Source organism: Myotis myotis, unplaced genomic scaffold (assembly GCF_014108235.1).
Source record: "Myotis myotis isolate mMyoMyo1 unplaced genomic scaffold, mMyoMyo1.p scaffold_m19_p_16, whole genome shotgun sequence".
Taxonomy (NCBI): Eukaryota; Metazoa; Chordata; class Mammalia; order Chiroptera; family Vespertilionidae; genus Myotis; species Myotis myotis.
The window spans coordinates 3862405-3886785 of NW_023416320.1; the positions used below are offsets into that span (position 1 = coordinate 3862405).

General features: G+C 46.9%; 1 protein-coding gene across 3 annotated transcripts in view; it reads left to right on the top strand.

The window, feature by feature from the left end:
• Positions 1-24381, top strand: part of ADCY8 (adenylate cyclase 8) — a 137165-nt gene that overhangs the window by 49594 nt on the left and 63190 nt on the right. For all 3 annotated transcript variants that reach the window (XM_036338035.1, XM_036338036.1, XM_036338034.1), the window contains exons 4-6: positions 3946-4057; positions 11384-11511; positions 21363-21521. In XM_036338035.1, coding sequence (XP_036193928.1) covers positions 3946-4057; positions 11384-11511; positions 21363-21521 — 399 coding nt within the window. The remainder of the gene's footprint in view (positions 1-3945; positions 4058-11383; positions 11512-21362; positions 21522-24381) is intronic.

A 24381-nucleotide genomic window follows, 5' to 3' on the forward strand; every position in this document is an offset into this window, starting at 1 on the left:
GAATCCCAATTCCACCTCTCCCTCATGTGTGAGCTTGGAGGATTACAGACGCGAGTCTCAGGATCTTTTTCCATAAAATGGGCAGTTTCTATATACCCTGCAGTGAGTAAAGGTCTAAAGAAAGCACAGGACAGGGATGAGCATGCAGTAGAGCACTGGGCATATTGTGCATTGATTCAGACGTGGTTTCTAGTGGCAAACAAAAAAGAACCCAACCTTGGCTGATTTAAAAGAAGTTTCTGAATGGCTACATGGCGGCTCCAGAAAAGTTGGGGAGGGGCAGAGGGGTGGTCTCAGGAACAATCTGGAATAAAGCCAGAAGCATGGCGGAGCACAAGGCCAGTGAGGACCCGCTTCCACTGTTTCCGAAGAGTTCATTCCCTGTCCTCATACAGCTGTCACCTCTGCAGTGCCTCAGTGCCCCAGGATCTGGATATGGCTGCCTTTGCCCACTCCTTACCCTCCCCCGGCCTGCCTCTTTGCAGGTCAAGTTAAAACCTGGGGCTGGTGTGGCCCACTGGCAGAGCCCCGTCACTGGCAAGAAGAGACTGGGAAGCAAATGGCTGGCATGTTCAACTTGGACAGCAGAACTGCATTGCCTTCCCACCAAATGCCATAGGGCGGAAATTTCCCAGACGTAGGGGGAAGTTCACACATGGCTCTGAAAATGCCAGTCTGCCTTCTCAGTTCCTTGCTTCCCACCTTTGTGGGGGAGGAGGAAGAACATTTCCCACATACCAGCACCTCTGGCTGCCCTACACTCATTTCGAAGCAAGGCCAGCAGAGGGCGTGATTCTCACACCTCCCTGTGGCGGGAGAGCCTGTAGAGGTGGTCCCCTGGGTCACATTCAAGAGTGGAGCAACCCTGCCTTAGACGCTTGAGTCTATAAAGGGTCCCTCATCATACGGCAGCGTTGGTGAGAGGTACACACACCCCAGATCTGGGAATCGGTCCACAGATCATGGGACTCGTCATTACCAATTCTAGAACAACAGGTTCCGGGCAGTACCTATAATTACAATACAGTGTGGGCTCTATTATTACAGTAAGCAAAGGGTGCCAAGGAAGCATGAGGCGAGGAAGCCCTGTGGGGGGAGAGGGGGCGGCGAGAGGTGGAGGGTGCCGGTGGGTAGAGAACCCTTTCAAAAGAGATGGTTCTTATTTGCCTCAGTTAAAACTGAGTCAGCCAAGTGAAGAGGACAGGAAGCCAGGCAGAGGGGGCACACAAGACCGAGGGTCTATAGTTATGCCTAGACCTGGATAGAAAAGATGTGCATTATCTATTAATATAAAAGAGGGAAAATATCAACATATGACAAATTATGAGAGTGCCTGTCACCATGGAGAAAAAGATGGGGGGAAACTAACCTTAAGGAAAAAAATGGTGAAAATACACAAGCCAGCTCACCCATACCCACAGGCTGGGGACCCTCAAGTTCAAGAAACAGCACCTTTGGCTTTCTCTCTGCACTAGTCAATTTCAGTGCTGCCTCTGTCCAGAATAACGGAAGTTATTTCCACCCCCTCCATCCACCCATTTATTTCAAACCACTGAACTGAGGTCTGATGCTCCGAGACCCTTTCCTGAGTTCACAACACACTCCATCAAAATTGAGTTTACTGCCCACATTTCTCAGTGGCCTGGGCTCGCGGCAAAGGATCCCTTTGTAAGGGGAGAAGAATCTAGAGACCCCACTGCGCACAGGGCCTCTCCCAGCACTTCCCTGAGGCAGCTCCCACGGGTCCTGGGCAGATGAACTCATCCGGGGGTGGTGGGCCTGTGCAGCCCACGGCAAGGCTGCGGGTGCTAAAATAAGACCAGAGATGGAGAAGGCGGAGGAGGGCCGTCCTTGGCCTGTATCTGAGAGCAAAGTCAGACCGGCTGCTCCGCCCGTTCCCAGCCCCCGGAGCGCACCCGCTGTGGAGTAGGGAGCATCTCTGAAATCATTTCTAAATCTGTCCCTCTCTTCATGGCCACCCACCCGGTTCATCGCCTCCCATCAGCAGGGTACACAGGAGGCACCACACCACGCCTGGGGACATCCGTGGGCCCAGGGGACGGGGAGCCTGCGGACCAGGCTCTCATCAGGAAGACTGCCTGTGAGCCACGGCCCCTACAAGACATTGGCTGCATCCTTTCGTCTCTCTGGGTTTGCTTCCTAAGCCAAAGCATGAGCTGTCTGAAAGGGTCCAAGCATTTAGACTCCAGTTGATTTCGTCCATACACAGCTGAGATGTCTACAACGAGATCCCGGCACTGGGCTTTGTACAGGAAGCCTTTTCGGCTTCCAGCCTCATCTGCCCAATTCTATCCCCTTCCTGTGTCCTCCCCCGCCCACTTCCCCGCCCGGTACATGTAAGACACTTCCCGTATTAGTTAGGCCCTGCTGTGCACTCTAACACAGAACCTCCCAGTTTTGATCATTGAAACTCCATATAGTCAGTGGATGTGAGTGATGAGTCTCAACTGTCCACGGCTAATATTCCTGGTGGGTGGCTGATTCAGGCACAGAGGCCCCTGCATGTTACAGCTGTGCCAACCCCTGGCATTTAGCTCTTGGAGGGAAAAGAGCAGAAAAGGCCCACCTGTTTCTTGACCACCTTGGCGGAGAAATGGCAAGGATCACTTCTGCTCAGATGCCACTGATGAGCCCTGATGGCATGGCTCCACCCAGCTACCCGAGTGGCACAGAGTCCCTGACTCGGCGGTCTTTGCTAGGGCAGGGCGGCGTGGATTTGCTGGACAGTAGCTTCTCTGCCAGGCCTCTCTCCCCCCTTTCCTCCACCCCAGCCCCTGCCACGTGGTTTGCACATTCTCAGTCCACCCGCTTTGGGCTGTTTATTTCCCGCCAGGCCTGCCAGCGTGCGCACTCGCCACATTCGCCCTGCAGACTAGAGTCCCATGGACAAGCGAAATGAAATTGAATGAGCCCAGAAAACTGGGTGCCTCTCGAGGCCTGTCTGTGTGGCAACCTATTAATCCCTCGCTGGTCCCCAAACTTCCCACAGCTGTTATGTGTCCTCTACTTACTGAGGACCGTGGCGTGATTTATCGGCTTCTTCTGACAGCAGAGTAGCTTTAATCATTGCACTATTGTCGAGAAAGTGGAAGCTCGAGGGATTAGATGCGTTTCCCTGGAACACACAGCTAGGGAGACGAATCTACACAGTGTTCCTAATGATTCTAGTGGCTTCTGCTAAAGCCTCTTTGAAGACTCTATTTGCAGAGCGACTGTTAGGTAACATCACTTATTTTTAGCCAAATAAACAACTTATATAACCAAATTAGAGTTGGAAATTAATACGGTCCTGTCAGTATATTCCAAGATGAATATCTTGGAAGGTTACAAATTTACACTTAGAAACAAAAGGCCCTGCCTTGAGCCCAGCACGTGGGGGCAGCAGAATGAGCAAGGCAGTGAGAGCCAGGGCCCGGCTTCTGCTTCTGGTCTTTCCTTCAACTCACTCTTAGTGCACGCGTGTGCCTCAAGCCAGTGCTTCTCGGACTTGACCGCGCGCACGCGCACAAGAATCACCTGAGGCCCTGGTTTTGTCCGAGTGTGACCCAGCGGGTCTGGGTGGTGGCCGGGACCACAGTCTGAGGAAGGAGGTCCTGACGCTGACCATGTCTGTTGATTCAACTCAGAAGACAGGTCATGAGTCTTAACATATGATGGAATCATGAAGGACAAGCAGGATTTTAACAAGCAGCAACGGGAAAGAAAGCTATGGTGGGGAGCAGGTGCACTGCACAGATGCAGGTGCCCCCTTGTCCTTCCTGAACCCCTGGGTGCACTGTCTCAGCCGGGATGTCTGCTAAATACGGCAGGGAGAGCGAACATCCCAGACCACGGCTGACTTCTCTGCCGATGTTGGTGTATGTCCCGGATGATTTAAAACCTTAATGCGCTTTCTCCCCACCCCACCCCTTCCCTGTTGTCTAGTATTCTTTTTGCAGATGTTAAAGGATTTACCAACCTCTCCACGACCTTGTCCGCTCAGGAGCTGGTCAGGATGCTCAACGAGCTCTTTGCCCGATTCGATCGACTGGCCCACGTGAGTTGAATTTCATTCCCTGCTTGTCTTTGGCGGGAGTGGGGACTGCATGTGAATGAGGGGAGGACTCAGCCTTCGCTGCCAATGTCATTACTGTTCTGCATCCTGTCCCTGGGCGTGGCCCCCTGATCCTCACACATTCTGGGGATTAGTGTTAGTTACTGACAGGTCTCGGATGGGAGGTTTGACAGATGAATCTTCCCAGTGGAGAGACAGCTGGTTGAGTGACAATTAAACCGAGTCCTTTTGAACCGCTTCCACCCCAGCATCATGTCCGCCGGAGTGGCCAGGTGCCACCCAGCTGCCCTGGTTCGTGCGGAGGTGGCTGCCTGCCGTTCCCCAGCCGACCCGGCCATGGGGACTGAATTCGCCGGTTCTCAAGAAACAGTGGTCCACTGGGCCCCACTGTGTTTGACCTTACTTAAGAGCTTTGCTGTGTTAGCCAAAGAGACACCACCTTTATTTTCAGTTAGCTGATCAGAGCTCAAATAGAAAACAGGTTAAAAGAGATGACCATTTGCCATCGAAACACAGATTCCTGGTCCTAAAGCCACTTGAGTGATGGAGGGTGAGTTACTTCGTCCTTCTTGGTAAAGGGTGTGCATCACAGCCAGCTTCACAGGCTGGTGGGAGTTCCATGAAACCACATTGAGGGGAGTGCATTCTCCGGGCACTGAAAATGTCCTGTTTTGGCTGCCTCGCCCCAACAGAGAGCCATTCATACTGGAATCTGAGCACCTCTAGGGGTGGTGCGTGGGGCTCTGTGCTGGGAGTATGGGAATGACTAAAGCACACGCCTTCCCTTCCCAGAGCTAAGTCCAGCTGGGGCTACATAAAGAGGAAAGCAGTGCACGATGTGATGTGTGCAAAGGTACATCTGGGTGACCCGGGACTGCAAAGGTGACACAGAACCCTTGGTCAGAGATTTCCAGGAGAAAGTGGCACTTAGGCTGAGTCTTAAAAATTAGAGAACAACATAGATCACGATTCAGCAACGAAACGGAGCAAGCCTCTGATACCTGCCAGACCATCACTGAGTCTCCAACACAATATGCCAAGCGAAAGAAGCCAACCCAAGATACAGATGACGTACCCCTGAAATCTATATCATTTTATGAACGAGATCACCCCAATAAATTCAATAAAAAATAAAATAAAGGAAAAAAAAGAAGCCAGACGCAAAAGGCTAAACATTTTATGATTCCTCACATAAGCCATTCTCGAAAAGTCAAAATTACAGGGACAGAGACGAGCTGAGTGGTTGCCAAGTGGAGGGTGTGGACTGACTGCAGGGCAGCATGGGGTGCGGTGATTTGGGGGTGATGTGGGTGCTCTATATATGAGCAGGGCTCTTCACACTTAGGGAAAGGGTGACTGTTACTTATTTAAGTTATATATCAATTAGCGAGGTAAAGAAGATAGGGAATGTCAGCCGGGAGAATAAAAATAAAGATGCCAGCTACTCAGAAACCAGAAGAGATTCAGCATTGCCGGAGGGAAGGGGTGAGGTGCGCTACACAGACAGGCGGGGACCCGCCAACAACCCGCAGAGGAGCCTGCAGCTCCCGGACAATGCTAACTAGGGCACTAACTGGGCAGCGGAGGAGGTGGGGACTGAGGTCTCTCCTAATACAAGAGCTGGGTTTACTGAAGGGCTGGGAACTGGGAGGTGGGGAAGAATATATACCACCTTTTGATTGTTGCATCAGTGGGGGCTGGTGTGTTACGCATAAATCATTCTACTTCATATTATGGTTGTGAATATTTCTGCTCAGAGACGCTAAGATGGATAGACATGACTCTCCCGCGAGGACTGACAAATGTGACCAAGGTTAATTTTTAGTGTCGCCACAGACGCCGCTGACTCAGGGAACGGGTTGAGTAACAGTTAATGCAAGTTGTTCAACCAACATTTATTGACAACGTACCACATGCCAGGGAACATGCAGGACTCTGGGAAGGCAACGCCAGTCCCTGCCCTCAGGGAGCTCTGAGTCTGGTAAGGGAGACGACCAGCCCGTCATGACTGCAGGACAGTGCGGTGCGAGCAATGACAGGCACAGGGTGGGGGACGAAGGGAAGCCCAGCCAGATGCTGGGCAGGTCTGGGGGTGATGGTGTTGGTGATCCGGCAGCACACAGAGAAGAGGGCCTCTGCACACTGGGGCCTGAGAAAGAGGAAGAGCTTTGCTGGCATCAGATGAGAGGAGGAGGTGCCTTCTAGGCTGAGCCATGGGGCAAAGGCAGGGGAGTGTGAAAATGCAACACTGTGCTACTGGCGTGGGAGCTAGAAGGAGCTCAAGATTGTCAGAGCGTGGAGGGCGAGGGCAATGAGAGGCGAGCCTGAGGGCCTGGCGTGACGTCTGAGGGAAGGTGGAGTTTGTCTCGGTGCCTGGGCTTTTCGCCTGGCTCCTGTCCACACGGTGGGGGAGAGGAGCAAAGGAAGGTACACGGCCAGTGATCCCCACTGGGCACAAGATTCTGTAGTCCACCTTCTGGGGTATTACTCTTATTGGAAGGTTTTAAAGGGAAAATACCTATCAAATTAAGCACAGATAGGTGATGGAGTAAAGTTATTATTAATTTGATAAGATTATTAAATATGAATAAAATGCCCTTTTTAATGCATTGTGATGAGTGTTTTCCCTGGCTTGCCTAACTTAGTTCTCACAACAAATCTACAAGGCAGTGTCTTTATTATTCCCATTTTACAGAACAAGTGACTGAGGCTCAAAGAAGTCAAATAATCTGCCCAGAAGCACCGGTAGGTGGTGCATCTGGGATCCAGACCAAGGCCAGGTGCCTCCATGATAATACACATATTCTTCATGACTAATTTGGATGGGGAGGGGCAGATAGGAACTACCTTACTTTACTAAAGGATCAGGCATTTTAGGGGGTGGAACGGGAGACCTCAGAGATGGGTTGCTGCCTCTGCAGGATGGCTTGAAGGGTTCGAGTGAGGCCAGACTTGAATATTCCTTGTGCAATTCCCCTCTCTGCATCTCAGTTTCCTATCAAAGGTGTGATGAAGGATAAATGACACAACACTGTGAGATGCTTCACACACAGGCTGCTCCAAATAAGGACTCCGTGCCGTTAGCGCTCGGCAACGCCAAGTCCCCCCGCCCCGGGTGCATCAGTACCTGCTGCCCTAGGAGACCTCGGTGGGAAAGTTGAATAGTCTCTGCCAGGGAAAACAAGTCCACTCGGGAAGGAGAAACCCCACCGTAAATGCATTTACCCCACAACTTGCCCCTTGAGCATCCTTTAGCACCAAAATCCTCTGCCTTTGTAATGACCTTTCTCTCCTGGCCACGAGTCTTTGCTTTAGATTTCCCTTATGTTGCACATCAGAGAGAACCCACCTCCCATGCAAATGGCACACACTGCACCTGTTTACTCACTGCGTTATTAAAATACAGGGGAAACCTCACAGCCACCTGTTAGAGATCCTCTTAGCGTGATCCAGTTGCTCAGTTTCCCCGTGGTTAGGGCTGCTCAGAACAGAGCACTGTGACCCTTGACCCTTTGGCAAACTCCCATTTTAGGGGGTTTGGTCTCTGTCACTTTTGCTCTTTGATCTTTTTGTAAAATAAAGTAATTCCTACCTGCCCCTCCCCATCCAAATTAGGAATGAAGAATATGTGTATCATTAGGAAGTCTTTAAAATTGTAAAGCGAAAAACATACTGATTTGTTAACATGATTGACCTCAATACAGCTTAAACCTTTCTTAAAATGACTGACAAAACTGGAAGCACCGAAACTGCTATTATAAAGAACAAATCGAACCCAATGGAAAGCTAATCAACAGATTAAAATCAAGGAGAGAGCTGCTTCTGTACTAACATCGAAAGAATTTCAAGGTATTTGCTGCATGAAAAAAAGCATGTCTCAGATCTATGGACATGGATTGATAAATCTATGGCTAAGAGCAGCCGTGGGCAAACTACGGCCCGCGGGCCGGATCTGGCCCGTTTGAAATGAATAAAACTTAAAAAAAAAAAAAAGACCGTACCCTTTTATGGAATGATGTTTACTTTGAATTTATATTAGTTCACACACACACTCCATCCATGCTTTTGTTCCGGCCTCCGGTCCAGTTTAAGAACCCATTGTGGCCCTCGAGTCAGAAAGCTTGCCCGCCCCTGGCTAAGAGCATGAAAACTAGTCATACGCAACCATGGAAATGTACCTGTGAAAACCAGCAGCCTCGGAGGGGACTGAGACCAGGTCCCCAGGGGCGGTGGGCCTGAGCGCCAGGGGCTGGGCGGGGGCTTACCAGTCTCACTGCTCGTGGACAGTACAGTCTTCTGTTGTTTCTGTAATCACAACGAGACAACGTCATGTTCTCTAACACAGCTATTTTAAGTGCATGAACTGCACCGATGTTTTTGTTCCAAGAATCTTCTCTCTTTTTATTTTTTATTGATTTTTTTCTCTGATTACAAAAGCAATGCTGCTCCTTATATAAAATTTAAACGCCAAAGATATAGACAACACAGGAAGCACACATCCCTGTCGCCCTCGCCCTGCCCAACCACGGAACCGTCTTTGATAACTGGGTGTACAGATCTAAGATTTATCTACACAAATGGTTTCACACATCCTCGGGATTTCCCAAGATATTTATATCAAAGCCATCGAGATGGGAGGAAAAGGATTACATAAAGACTAACTCAAGAAACTCTGCAAGAAGACCCTCGCCCTACTTTATTTTTCCTCTTCAATATCTCTTTTCAAAGCTACCTGGCTTCCTTAATCTGAACTTTACAAAGCAATTTCGGATAAGAGGAAGTTGCTTGCCTATTACTATCAAGTCACCTGACAGCTCATAGAAATTGATCAGAAAAATATGTCTGCAAATTGACAGATAAGAAGACAGGCTTCCACGTATTAGTCAATGAAGGGAAAATACCACATGATCTCACTCATTCATGGATAATAGAGACCATTATAAACTTTTGAACAATAATAGATACAGAGGCAGAGCTGCCTCAAACAGATTGTCAAACTGCAGCGGGAAGGCCGAGGAGGGTTGGGGGGCAGGAGGTAGGGGGGTAAGAGATCAACTAAAGGACTTGTATGCATGCATATAAGCATAACCAGTGGACATAAGACATTGGGGGATAGGGGAGGCTAGGGGACTGTCTAGGGCGGGGGGATAAAATGGACACATATGTAATACCCTTTGTAATACTTTAAGCAATAAATTAAAAAAAAAAAAAAGAAGAAGAAGAAGAAGACAGGCTTCCACGTATTATATGCATGAAAGAGTGCGGATGTGGAAGGCTGACTTGAGCATTTTGGTCTCTCCGGGGGGTGCCGGAACCAATGCCCTGCAGTTACCAAGGGATGGCTGTAGGTAGTTAGGTTTTGGGGAGTCAAATGTTTATGTGGATTTTTGACTGTGTGGGTGGTGAGTGCCCCTAAGTTTCACATTGTTCAGGAATCAGATACACACACACACACACACACACACACACAAATACAGCAATATAGTGAGCTTTTATAATGTTAATTTAATTTAGTGCAAATAACTTTCCTTTATTCTAGGAATATCTTTTTTTTTTTAAATAAAGTGCTGGTGTAGTCGATGGTGGTTGGGTTGTTATTTTGGTTTGTTGATAGGTTTTTCATACTTCCTGGTCAAATAAAAAATTGAGCCCTCCAGCTGTCCCTCTGGCCCTCTGGTTTTTTAGTAACTGTCCCATCGACTCCATTAATCTGGAAACTGCCAGGTCTAGTGGGCGAAGGGCTCCATCTTGGCCCGGAAGCTGTAGGGGTCTCAGAGGAAGCAGAGGAAGGGCCTAGGCGCCGCTGACTGACCAGACCTCTTCGGTGGCTCTTTTGCAAAATTAGCAGCATTGAAGCAGCCAATAGCCAGGAACCACAGGCTCCTAAGAATAGCCCTGGGAAGGCTGTGCGTGCCCTCAGAGTTCCGAGGGTGGCATCTGTGCCTATTTGGGAGGGTTGGCCCTGGAGATCGGATTCAGACTAGAAGCACCAGAGCCCGTTCCGAGTCTCTTTGCTTGTCTGACGCTTGCTTTTCACTGGGGGCGGGGCTCAGTCCACCCTACACATCCTTTCACCCAGGCTTTTAAGTGCATTCATTTGTAACCGAAACATAACGGCCTGACTCCTGCTGAGGTTAGGAGGCCAGCGCAGTGCTTTACAGCCTGGCTATACAAGGGCCTCCATGGTGCTGCTGGCACCTCCCCTCCCCCTGCCCTTGGGCCCCACCCCATAAGGAGGGCCTCTTACCCACAACACACAGACCCGTGCTCCTGGGGCTTCAGGTCTGGAAGGCATCTCAGGGTCATTCAGTCTCACCCATCTACCCAAGGAAACCAGAAGGGAGAGTCATCTGCCCTGGGTCACAGATCAGAGAGGTGAAGGACTGGCACAGGGGTCCAAGTCCTCATCACAGAGGCAGGCCACATTAATCTAGTGCCCCCTCCACTGGGCCCTGCACTCAGTCTTTCCATGTTAATCCTCACAGGCATGATGAGACGGGTCCTATTCTTGTTCCCACTTTACAGATTAGGCAACTGAGGCTCAGAGGTTAAGCAATTTAACTAAAGACACAAGAAAGACGTAGGGTGCCTGGGATCTGACCCTGAGCAGTGTGACTCCTCAGCCAATGCTCTCAGCCCCTATGCTGCAACTTTCAGACAGTTTCTGCGCAGTACGAAGTTTGCACCTTTTCTTTGGGGTTTGTTATGTTTTGAAACTTTGTAAAAATCATGTGTTCAAGATTGTGAAGCCACGAAACAACTGTGTCCCGCTTCTAAGACACAGTTAGCCCGTTCTTAAGGTGCCAGTAACCTACATGGGAAGAGACTTAACATAGAGTTGAAATAGTAGAAATCTCTCCTAATAAACGATTGATGATTTTAAGTGCTTGTTGTTGAGCTAAAGACTGCTAAAGCCCATTAATTCAGAGGCTCGGCCAGAGAAGAAAGACAGTGCTGGGGATAGGATTCCCAGGGGAACACGCAGGTTGAATGCCCGCTCTTTGCCAGGCCTGTCCACATGATGGGTGTTCAGATCAGAAAGCTAGTGCCCGGCAGCGCTAAGATACGGTGCTGAATCTGTCAAGGTCAATATCCAGGGTCTTTCCATATCTCCACTCTACCTCTGAGCCCTTCAAACCCTACTTAGGGTAACGCCTCATTCCCTAGGAAGATAACGCAGGTACAATGCGAAGGTGGGTCCCTGACCCCCGGTGCAGACCACCTGACCTTGCTTCCCTCCTCCAAGCCGCTCTGGAGCCCTGGCCCATCTGCGGACTCAGTCCTTGCCTCTCCATCTGTTCCTTCCAGGAGCATCACTGTCTTCGCATCAAGATCCTGGGGGACTGCTACTACTGCGTCTCCGGACTTCCGGAGCCCCGCCAGGACCACGCCCACTGCTGCGTGGAAATGGGCCTCAGCATGATCAAAACCATCAGGTAACTCGGGGTCTCCCTCATAATGCCAGGCTTTCGATGCGCATGACGGGAGAGGCAAACACTCCATCTATCCTTTGCGGTCGATCGCATGCATGTTGAAAGGTGACGCCCTGATTTGTTTCATGAGCACTGCGTATCCATTGCTTCTCCCAGATGAACCTAGTAGTTTCAGGATGTTCGATTTATACCTCACTTCCAATTGTTTGTGCAACAACTTTGAATTACCAATGTCCTCGTGGGGATACAGCGAGGAACAAGACGAGCGGAACGCTCGCCTTCAGGGAGGCTACGGAGCCGTGGGAGGGACGAGCACATAGGCACTTTCAAGATGGAACAATAAGCTCTGTGATGAAGCAAACCCAGGATGCTTGTGGGGAATAAAGAAGGAACAGCTCATTCAATCCTGGGCGCTGGAGAAGGCTCTGCAGAGCAGAACGTCTGAGCTGTTTCCTGAAAAGTGAGTAGACATTAGCCAGATCCTGAGGGGGCACGAGAGCCTGGAAGACAGCACTGGCAGGTGCCGCGATCAGGAGCTGGGACCTGGGGAGGAACGGGTGTTGGCAGCGCACTGCAGCCGGAGCAGCGAGGGGCTGCAAGGCCTCCTGGGCCATTAAGGGGCTGGACATTATCCTACGGCCAAAAGGAAATCATTAAAGGGCCACCCCAGGGTGGGCCTCATGGGTATGCAACAGCAGAACTCCCCAGAGTTTGTTTTGAACTTTCTTCATTTTAGTTTTCATTTTGTATTCAGGTATAACTGACAAATAAAATTGCACATATTCGAAGGGCACAATGTGATGATTTGATATACGCATAACATTGTGAAATGACTAGCGCAATCAAGCTAATTAATATCCATCACTTCCCATGGTTATCTTTTCCTCTTCCTTTTTTTAAGAGAACGCTAAGATCTACTCTCTTAGCAAATTACCAGTATACACTGCACTATGATTAAGTATAATCACCCTGCCATACATTTAATCCCCAGAACTTATTTTTATAACTAAAATTTTGTACCTTTGACCAACATCTCCTCCCTTCCCCACCTTCGTGCCCAGCAACCACCTGCGCACTCTGTTTCTTTGAGTGCGACTTTTTTTTAGATTCACATATCCAGTATTTGTTGTTGTTGTTGTTGTTTCTATCTGGCTTATTTCACTTAGTACAATGCCTTCCAGGCTCATCCATGTTGACGCGGTAACAGGATTCCCTTCTTTTTTAAGGCTGAGTAATATTTCATCATGTATTTATTTTATGACCTTCCTTATCTAATCATCCACATCTTCTTTGTCTCTTCATGCACAAACTTGCCATAGAACTTTGTATGTTGAGCTTAAGCAATAGGTATGCTGCAGAGATGGCACTGCGGGAGAAATGAACAATGATGATCAGAATTCTTTAAGAGAATTAGAGCATTGCCACTTATCTTTCTGGAGAGGATCTTGTCCCTCCTGGCCATTTTCTCTGACTCACGGTCTCCTTTCTGAAGTTCTGCAGTGGCAGAGTGAGAAATGAGATGTGGGCAGGTTGGAATGACTCAGGGCTTCTCTCATTGATACATAATAAAGAGTGCTGCTTTTACTCCTTTGGAATAAGACGATTCGGTGGGATACTTTTCAAGCTGCGTGAGTCAGAGTCTATTAATGCCCGAACATCTCCCGGATTATACTGTAGGGGACTGAGGTCCAGCATTAATTCTCCCAGTTAACAACACGGCGCGGCGCAGCGGGAAAGCAAGAGCTCTGGGCTTGGGCGAGCCTTGGTTGCCACTGGCTCAGCCTTCTAGAGTTTCCACTCTGCTGTCAGGCCTGTCCTCTCGGGAATGCCTGGCAGACAATATCTGCACACAAATGTGTGTGGAAGAGAATCCCAATGATGTCGCTCCATCAAATAATTAACCATCTTAACCAACTGTTACTTACAAGGGATGCAACTTTTTATTCAGCCCAAAAGAGTCTGGAACCGTGTGGAGCAGTATACTGCAAGGGTTGTAATGCAATGTCAATGTCAATTACCCATTTGTTGACTGGTTTCCCCAGACCAGATGGCCACCTGTGTAACTGTCATCACAGATGGATCCCTGTGGAGGTATGTCCCCACCCTGTCAGGGTCTGTCCTTGTCCCTCTTTCTGACCTTTCCTCGGAGTTAGCATCCCAACAGTAGTCCCACAATGCAGCACGGCTATAAGAGGCTGGTGCTTTGAACATGAGGCGGCATCGACATCTTGGCTCTCAGGATCCCAGGGGCTCCGGTAGTTTTTTTGCTTCAAGTGACATGATAATTCTTGCCCAAAAGCAAACCAACTCAAAGGGACCCAGGTCCCTTATTCACAGATCAGTCCAAATATGTGAGAGAGATTCTGTCAATCACAGACAAGTGGGCACAGGGTGCCAACATCAGGATGGCTGGACTTAGCTGCCGTTGGTGCTAATTCAAACATCACAAGTTTCAGAAGTGAGTGAGAGTCAAGACAAGCAGAAGCACAAACGTGAGGGAGACCACTTCCCTGTCTTTGTCTTTTACTGGGGTGTTGCTACTGTAGTCCTTTGGATGGAGAACCAGTAATTGCTTCTGGTGCCTGAAATCTGACATTTATACCCAAAGGATCATTTCGACCCAAAGGATCAGCTTAGGAGACCTCACATACATCCCTAACAAATTAGCAGAACCAATACTGAAAGTGGAGAAAAGTCCGCAAACGTCAGAATAGCAAAATAATGAGTCTTAGTCAAGCCTCAGATTGAATTTATTCCATTAAAAAACATTTGATTTTAGAAACATATTAGCTAGATGAATGACAAAAAAAGCAATGGCATGTAACTTTATTTCTAATGAAGCATTTAGTGTCGTCTTATGCATACCTGTTCATAAAATTAATTAAAATCGGCTTACATAATGGCTCCAGGTGGCTCCTCTTCCCATGCCCTGGTCTATTCCGGTGAGGCTTGATGGCTGAGAAGACACCACATTATGGTGGGCTCCGTTATAAGCAATATCTTTATGAATGATCTACAGAAGTCTTCCTTGGTGAACTTAATGAAAATCACAGAGCCTGGTCTTTTCAATGCAGCCACTAAAATGTCATAGGATGACACCGGAAGGCCAAGCAGGAACTGGCTTGTCCCTGGCTGGTAACTTGGAGCAAAGGTCTTAATCCCTGTGCAGGGTGGCCCCCAAGCAACATGGCAGGACAAGGGATGAAAAACAGGAGTTACTTTGCTTTCCTCACTTGCAAGGATGCCCAGGCTCTCTGCATGCCTTCCTTTCTCTTGCCCTCTTTCTTATTACTCTTCCTTTTCACTTTTTCTTCTCTCCATCAGCTCTCTTCCATCCCTTTCCTCCTCCTCCTCCTCCTCCTCCTCCTCCTCCTCCTCCTCCTCCTCCTCCTCCTCCTCCTCCTCCTCTTCCTCCTCTTCTTCTTCTCTCCCTCTGCTCCTAAAGCCCCCTTTCTCACCATTTCTGAAATGCTATTAACTGCAGCATCCACAAGACCACATTCCTCTTAAAAATTCAGCAATTACAGCAATCTTGAGTCAATGGGTAATTTATTGTTTTGCAAAAGTATTTACAATGGTGAAGATTGAATATATCTAGTAATTTCGATTAAATGTTCACCTTGTACCAGGCAGACACTGTACTAAATGATCTTCCTAACTCGCCTCACCTAATTCAGAACCCTGTGAGGAAACTGCTCGTACTTCCCCCAATTTTCAGAGGAGGAACTGATGCTCTGATAGGATAAATAACTTCTGATGCACAGCTTGTAAGCAACGCCATAAATGCCCAAAGGCAGGGAAACGGTGAGATTAATTTTGGCATACTACAAAATAGGAAAATGGGTAAGCGTCATGATTTACATTAATATTTACCAGTAACAGCATAAGAAAATGCTTGTGCGTTTAACGAAGTATGCATTGCAGAGTACACACACACACACACACACACACACACACACACACACACATCGTTTAGGGCAACCTCAGCTTTTTAAAATATCTATTTTTACAGAAAGAGAGAAGGTCCTAAAACTCTGTGGTGGGAAATGGGTGGCTGGGTCTTTCCTCTCGCTTTCCCTCACTAGGTCCACGCTGTTTTGGGACAGGTATCGACATTAGTCTTCCCATGTTGTGTCCACCCCCAAAACAGGGGACTACAGCTGAAGGGATACAGGCAGCAAAGTGTCTAAAGGGCACTCGGCCTTGGGCCCTTCCTTACTGACCTTGAGCGGGTGATTTAACCTCTCTGTCCAGCTTCCTTAGTTCACCTCCGTCACTAACTCCCTCCAGAAAGGTCAAGGGCACTGTTCCTCCCAGGTAGCTGAGGACCAAACACTCAGTTCTTTCTACATCATCAACTAGTTCAACCTTTTGAAGCAACTTACATCTAGGAGCTGCACAGTTGGTATATCAAATGGGTTGGTAGAAGCTATTGCGATGTAACTAGAACACATGCAAGCACAGTTTTAGCAAGAAGGGTAAAGTGATCAAATGCATAATTTTTGATCTGCTTCAACCTGTGTAATTGTTGTGTAATTATACGTTGGTATTGCTAACAAAAGTCAGTAGTAGCCACTATGCTTATGTTCAAATAGTACCAGGTGAAGTGCTTTATCCACATGATGTTATAAACCATGCTAACAACTCTGCGGAGGACTGGTGCTCGCTCCCATCACCCCTGAGAAAACTGGGACTTGGACACTAATAGAGCAGTTGCCCAGGGCCTACAGCCAGTGAGTGGAGAATCCCACCCGCACACCAGGCTGCTTTGATGCAGATCCCAGGCCCCTTGGTGCCGGTGAGTGCTCTGCACTGAGCAAGCCTATGGCAGTTGCTCCAGCTCCCACACCAGCCAGTGGTAGGTCCAGCTTGGAACTCCTGTCTGCACCCCCAGAGCTGAGGAGCTGAGTGTTCTCCACCCCACAGTCCCGCATGCGACTCTGCTGAAGTCTCCCCTGCTCATCCAGGCATTTCACAGTGGAGAGAGTCTCATCCACAGACCAAGGGCGGCTACTAGGTTATTCCTCCTGTCATTCCTCCAGCACCTTCTGTAGACGGATTCATTAGCCAAAAAGAGCCACTTAAAGCACTTAAATTGAAAGCAAAAATTCTAAGGTTCTTCATCTTTTTTTTAAACCTCAGTTTCTATTTATTTTCAGAAAGAGGGAGAAGAGGAGGAGGAGAAGGAGGAGGGGAAGGAGGGGGGAGGAGGAGGAAAGGAAGGAGGGGGGGAGGGGAAGGAGGAGGAGGAGGAGGAGGAGGGACCTCGATGCGAGAGAGACACATCAATTGGTTGTCTCCTGCATGAACCTTGACCCAGACCAGGGATTGAGCCTGCAACCGAGGTCCGTGCCCTTGTCAGGGAATCAAACCCGTGACCCTTCGGTTGGGCGGGCTGACACTCTTACCACTGAGCAAAACCGGCCAGGGCATAAGGTCCTTCATCTCTGACCATATACCAAGCATTCCTCTTTAACAGTTCAATGAAAAGGAATATGATCTTCAATCTTTTTCTGGTTAAGTTTTGCATGATTGGTTCCCAGCTTGATATAGAGCTTCAAAAAAAATAATAATTATTATTAAGTGAGTTCCTTATTTAAAAGAAATCTTAGAAATGCAACACGAAAACCGGGAAGGCAAAGGTGCATTATTTGAAGGGGTCAGATGTGGAGGGTCACCCCCACTCCCCAAATGGCAGATCCAGAGACATCTCTGTGGTTCCCTTAGACCAGGGGTGGGCAAACTTTTTGACTCGAGGGCCACAATGGGTTCTTAAACTGGACCGGAGGGCCGGAACAAAAGCATGGATGGAGTGTTTGTGTGAACTAATATAAATTCAAAGTAAACATCATTACATAAAAGGGTACGGTCTTTTTATTTTTAGTTTTATTCATTTCAAACGGGCCAGATCCGGCCCGCGGGCTGTAGTTTGCCCACGGCTGCCTTAGACGCATCTTGGGTCAACAGAGGACTGTGAAGCTAGAGAGCCTTTGAGCCGCGTCCATCAATTCAGTGACTACTAGAGCACTGGCGATGCCGCTGTGCTAAGCACTGTGCTACATGCTGGGCATGTGGAAATGAAAGGTAGTCCCTGTCCTCCAGAAGCTCAGAGGCCCCAGAGAAGAAAGAGTGGGTGCAGGTGTTTATAGTGCCAGCGATCTCTAGTCTTTTCCCTTTATTTGTGGCTGAGGAGGTACAGCTGACATCCCTGGAAGAACGGAACACAATTTGTAACTCAGCAGAATTTGCTCCCCTCTCACTTGAAGATGCTCCCAGGTCCTCCCCTGGAGAGCCTGAAACACATGGTGCGTGTCGGTGGCTCTGTGTGACCACCAGGTCGGCTTCCCAGAGAGGATCAGCATCTGTGAATTATTCATTACTTTTACATAGTTTCATTCCTATCTTTTATGTAAGCCAAATCCCAGACATAACAAAAAGAAAACGGTGCCATAAAGAGATTTTGTCTCTTATGATTTTTCTTTTGCAGAAGAAAAAAAAATCTAAGTGTCTTTTCATTGAGATGTTCCAGTGTGTTCCCTGTGTAATGTTAATTACCTAATGGCCCTGGCATGGTGTGCTGTGTACTCGTCCCTCACAATTAGTCAGCAAAGCACTCTAACATCCATTATCTCCTGTGGGACTCACCGGGGCTCTGTATGTGAAGCAATCAGCTAGAGCTTTATTTACAACCACTGAAACTCAAGGTCACCTTAAGCTATATGCCAAGGATCACACACCACGTTGCAAAGAGCGTGAGGTTTAAAACAAAACAGCCCCAGGTTAGTCCTAGAATCCTATGTGACCACAATAAAATCCTGTACCTTCCTGGGCTGCAGTTCCTTCATATATGGAAAGCAGCTAAGTAGTACTCAGTATGTGCCAGACATTATTTGCAACTCTCCACATATGCTTATTTGCCTAATATGACAATGCTATTATTATTCCCATTTTATAGATAGAAGGTAAGTAACTTACTTGAGGTCCTACAGCTAATAATGGAAGAGTAAGATATAAACTCATGTCAACTGGCTCTAGAGTCCATGTTAACCAATACACTCCAGTGACTCACATGTAATGAGAAGAACATGGAGTGAGACTGGTGATTGTAACAGTCAGGATAGTCCTGGTTATGCTGAAGTAACAAACATCTCCCAAATCTCAGTGCTTTAAAACAGCAAAGATTTATTTTTTGCGCTCATTTCCTGTCCACTATGGGAGGGTTGGGGGAGTAGCAGGACACCACAATACATTGCCTCTTTCAAGAACCCTGGTTAAGAAGGCTCCATCTCCAAGGTCATTGACTGATGGTAGACACAGAATAAAAAACAAAGGAGTGTGGTTAACCAGACTTCTAAAGTTTCTACTCAGAAGTGACTCCAATCACTACTGCTCACATTTTACTGTTCAAAGTAACATGGACTATACAGGAAAGTGCAATCCTACTATGTGCTTGGATATTGCAGCACAAGATATAGCTGGTGGACAGCACAGGTGACCTCTCCCAATGACCTGCCTTACAGACACTGAAATGCTCCTCTCCAATGCTGATGCTATTTCTCCTCTTGCTTTGTTAAATGTTTCCAAATGGCCCCGACTCTTTTCATCATCAGTGGATAAAGGGAACTGTATAGTTGTTCACTTATAAGTCAAAACCATGGCCCAGACACTAGAATCTTCACCAGGGACAAGAATCGTCTCACCCTTTAGCTACAAGCATTCTTTCTAATCTCTTTGGCTTCCTTCCTAATAGCTAATTTATTTCAATATTTTTAATCTTCTCAACTGACATCAACTTTTTTGTTTGAATAACTTTGTATGATCTCACAGCCTGTTGGGAACAGAGAATACAGAGATGCAGTTTTCACATGGAATCATTCATTCACCTACTCTTTCCCTAAAAGGGAGGCATATTTCTAAGCCCAGCTCTATGAGAGGCATGATCCTTCAGGCTGTGAGAGATACAAGGGTTACTCAGAATACTGCCTTCAAGGAGCTTATACTCTTCATCAGAGAACCTAGATATGTGGGAACATGACACCCATCCATTCATCCATCCACCCTTCCATTCAATAAACACTTATTGAGTGTTGGCCAAGTTCCAGACAGTACGTTGGGAAGAGGGGTATATGACACTGAGCCATGCAAAGCCCATATCCTCAATTCAATTAGTTTAAAATCCAGTAGGGGAGGCAGATGGTTACAATGCAGCACCTCGGGTATTGCTCAGATGGGATGCAATAGGAACACTGGGAAAGGCACATAATCGAGGCTTCAGTTAAATGAGGAATGGACATTCCAGACTGACGGAGCATCCCTAGGCCAGAAGAAACACAGGCTCGGGCAACAACAAATTGCTGTGAAAGGCTGGAGTCCAATGGGCGCGTGAGAAGTGAGACTAATAATTTAGGCCCAGGGACAGATCGGGAAGGACTGTGTGTTCCGACCGGGAATTTTCCATTGTATCCTAGAGGCCAGTTTGATCTCCCCTCTTTATCCAAAATAATTATAATAATTATTGTTATTATGTATAAACTGTACTTATTATCTATTCTATTATATTCACGCATGCTATAAAACATACATGTTTTAAAGGATAATGATGAAATAAATAATAATTTTAAATATCTTAATTCAATTGCTGTACTAAAATCTTTCTGTTCTCTTGTTTAGTGAGAGCAATGGGTTTGCACATAATTTATTCTATTTAAAGCATATTAATAGTTTGTGAGACATTAATATAAAGGTCAGGTTCCAAATTTAGTTTATTTCTATACCTGTCTCTATTGGCTATCAGATTTAAATATGTATTTCATAAAGACAGGGAGATCTAGGGGGCGCCCTTGGACCACTGACTGTGTTTTTAAGTCAGTTATGCCCAAGTTCAAGTTCCGTATAAGGCTTGTCATAAATTTGCTTCTCTGGTAGCTCTGAGTTTTTCTTGCAAACTCATTAGAAGGCAATAGTTTTTTGATATTTTTAAAAAATGGGTACAACCCCCACCAACACATTTCACTTGGAACATCTGAAAACATATTAGTGAATATGCAGCTCTGAGTATTTTGATAGATGACATAACTCATGTTTGACAGCCTAGTTCCCGAGGAGATGGCAACATTTCCAAACTTCCTTTTTCAAAATCCTCTCTTCAGAGCACAGATTTCTTGTGAAAAGCAATTACTTTCACCTTCTAAAACTGCCATCTTGAAACAAAATAAGCAAGTTGGGTTTTTCCCCAAATGTTTGCTAGAGAGAATATTAATAGCAACCTATTATCGAAGAAAAGCAACAAATATGGGACACTTGTGGTTTTTCTTTTTCAATGAAAAATGGATAAATCATCTTTAATTTTAACAACTCTGTTAAGCATTTTGAAGTAAAATAACAATTGAATTTCTATGTGGCGCTGAAGATTTTTCTAGTTATTATATTTCAAAGTATTGTGTCCTAGCAGTTGAATTTTTCCTACATAAATGGTGTTTTTTAACTCATAAACTGAAATGGTTTGAAATACTCTGAAAGTGAAGAAGGAATGTGCGTGCAGAAATCTCTCTCTTCTCTCAAGAGGCCTCCTCCATGCTCAGGGTCAGAGGACAGGCCAGCCAGGCCCTGTAGGGTTGCTAAAGCTCGCATGGAAGTGGTGACATTGTCTTCCTGCATCCGAGCAGATGACCCAGCTCAGCCCAGGAACGTGAGTGCTCTGCTCTGGCGACCACTGCTCTGAGGAGGAGGCCAGGAAAGAGTTTTTAACAAGGGAGGGATGGTGCGAAAAGGTCCCATGTGTTTGGGATAACCGTGTAGAACATGGGCCCACTCTGGCCTTACATGTGTATCTCTCCATTCACCTATGTCAACAGGTATGTGCGGTCAAGGACGAAGCATGACGTCGACATGCGAATCGGAATCCACTCGGGCTCAGTGCTGTGTGGTGTGCTGGGCCTGCGGAAGTGGCAGTTTGACGTCTGGTCTTGGGACGTGGATATTGCGAACAAACTTGAATCTGGAGGGATCCCTGGGTAAGCCAGAGCAAAGCCCTCGTCCTCCTAACCCTAGTCATTTGCCACTTTGTGGGAGCGGGTTTCCCCTGTGCAGAATTCAGGGGTATAGATCTAAAAGCAATTATTTGGAAGAAGATAGAACCCTTCATGGTCTGAGATTTTGGGGTTTATATTTTTCTTTTAAGCCCAAATGGCTTTTTAAATGTCTGGTTATTTCCCATCCCTATCAATCCATACATATAGGAATAAACTAAGCTTACTTTTCCTTTCAGGAAGAGAGTTTGCCCCCGATTCTGAACATGTATTAAGTACCTACTATGAATTAGCCAGTCTGCTAAACATCATTACTACATCACATCATTTGATTTTTCAACGCCCCACACAGTAAATGTTATGAAGGGCCTCACCAACTTTACTGCCTCCCCTTGTTAATTCATCAGTCCCGTTTGCTCAGGGCTGACCTTTCATTATTAATCTCCAGGCCTTCAATGTGTCCCCAAGAGCCTGACACGATGCTTGGCACATAGGAAGGAAGGAAGGGAGGCACACAACCCCACTGTGTAATGGTTGACAGCCTGGACCCTGGAATCGTGCGGAATTGAATTAAAATCCTTTCCCTGCCACAGACACCAGCCATGTAGCTCCACACAAATTCTTCAGTGTCTCTCTGAGCCGTGGGTTCCCAGACTAGCGATTCTCAGCTTGTGCTAGAATCTGAATCACCTGGAGGGTGTGGTAAACCTTGGGCGGCTGGGCCCCACCCTCAGACTTTCTGATCAATGTGTCTGGGGCAGGACAAAGACTATGTCTTCCCAACAAGTGTCCAAGTGATGCTGATGCTGCTGGCGTTGGTACCACACTCTGAGGACCACTGTTCTCGAGCTTTAGTTAAATGAGAAAATGCATATCAAGTCCTTGGTCCTGTGCCCAGTAAACATTCACTGTGGTTGTGTTTGTAGCAGTTACCATGTGACACACATGTAGGGTCTTACAAGGGCCTTGAAGTCCTTGTCTCCCTCCAGCACTGCTTGTGACCTCCCAGTGATGTGACTCTGGGCCAGGTACTTACTCCTGGTCTCGGGGCCAGTTTTATCATCAGCAAAATGGGGGTGGAGGGTGCCTATCAGGAAGAGGGAAATTCTATGAGATGATCCATGGAGCCGGTCATGTCATAACAGCTTTGACTACAGATATCGTTTATGTAAAATAAAGTGTTACCAAATGGTTAGATCATATTTACTGTCATGACTATCATCATTATATCCTGGCATTTAAAATTATCAGAAAATATCAGGTTTACCTGACAGTCAATATTTGGGAATATTGCCTGACTTATTTCCGTAGATAAACGTAATCACCAGAATCTCATCCGCACAGTCTTTACTCCAAAACCCCAGCTAGCAGCCATGATCCAAGGAACCTCTAAAGCCCAGTTTCTATCAAAACGTGTAAATGTAAATTGATTAGAACTTGAGCAGAAGATTCAGTAATGAATGAAGGTGAGGATGTCTTTCCCTACGGGAAATATAATATTGATTCAGTATGTGCAAATATTATTCCCCCTGCGCACTGATGCAAGGTAATAAAACGCAGAATCCAGAGAAAATACCAAATGGGGGTTGGCATTTAACTTAATTATTTTAAGAGAAGATCAGCCATCAGACTTTATAAAGATGATGCATGGAGCCAGTCATACCATAGCTTTGACTACCCTTCTGGGGTTTCATTGTGCCTGAGAGAAAAAGACGGCCTTCTAGCCCTAGCTCTGAGGTTGACCAGAGAGACAGGTCTGGGACACCCATTTCATAGGAGGTCAAATGACCTTTCTCTTCCCCGAGGTCAACATTACTGAGTATGTACTGACAAAATCCGCCATGGGGACACTCCGTGCTTATTCAGCGTGTTTCTGAAGAGAGCGCAAATATCTGTACATGTTTCAGGTTTTGTGCTCTGACCCTAGAAGTCAGTGACTGGCTGCAAGGCTGCGACTTTGGAAAAGGTGGAGAATGTGCCTGCAGGATCAGAAATGCATCCTTGGTAGTTTCTGGGTGTTTTACGTGTCCTCTGCAGTGATTTATTCTATGAGCAGGAATTGAGCAGAATGGGTAAAAAGGAAGTAGAAATAGCACTAAAAGTACAATATGCCTGGCCGGTATGGCTCAGTGGTTGACTATGGACTCATTCACTGAGTGGGTACTATTGTTTTTCCCATTTTCATGGATGAGAAAACAGACTCATAGAAAGATTAAGTAACTTGCCCAAGATCTATCAGCTAGCAAGTAAGTGGTAGAGCCAGGGTTTTGATCCCACAATCCGGCCAAAGAGTTCATGTCCGTAACCACCGTGCTAGGCTACCCACAGCACACTATGGCACTGTAAGGCGTCTGGGTGAGTTAGACAGGAGCACACAGAAAAACCCTCCCAGAATGATTCACCATGTGAAATTTCCACGATTCCAGTGTGAGCCTTAAGGCCCTTGATGTCATCTGTTCTTTTGCTAAAAAAGAAACTTGAATCATGAGCTGCAGTGGCTGATGACTGTGCAGGAGTGAGTCACTCACCTTGTGAGTGAGGCCGGCCAGTGGCCAGCCAGCACGTGGCCACAGCTCTGTTCTCCACTCCATGCCGTGCACAAAGGTCAGGGAAAGCTTCTCTGTGGTCCTGTGAGGCCTGCCTTTTTCTTATGATTTTAGACAAGTTGAAGAAACGAGGCAAGACGATAAGAGAACTGTCATTGTTGCTTGGTGATTTTGGACAAAAAATGCCATGGGTTCAGAAACATTTATGGAACTTGTTTTCCCAATATAATCAACATCACTGGAAAAAAAAATCACTGACCGTTGCTTTTTTCTGTGTCCATGAATTTTTTGTTTTATTT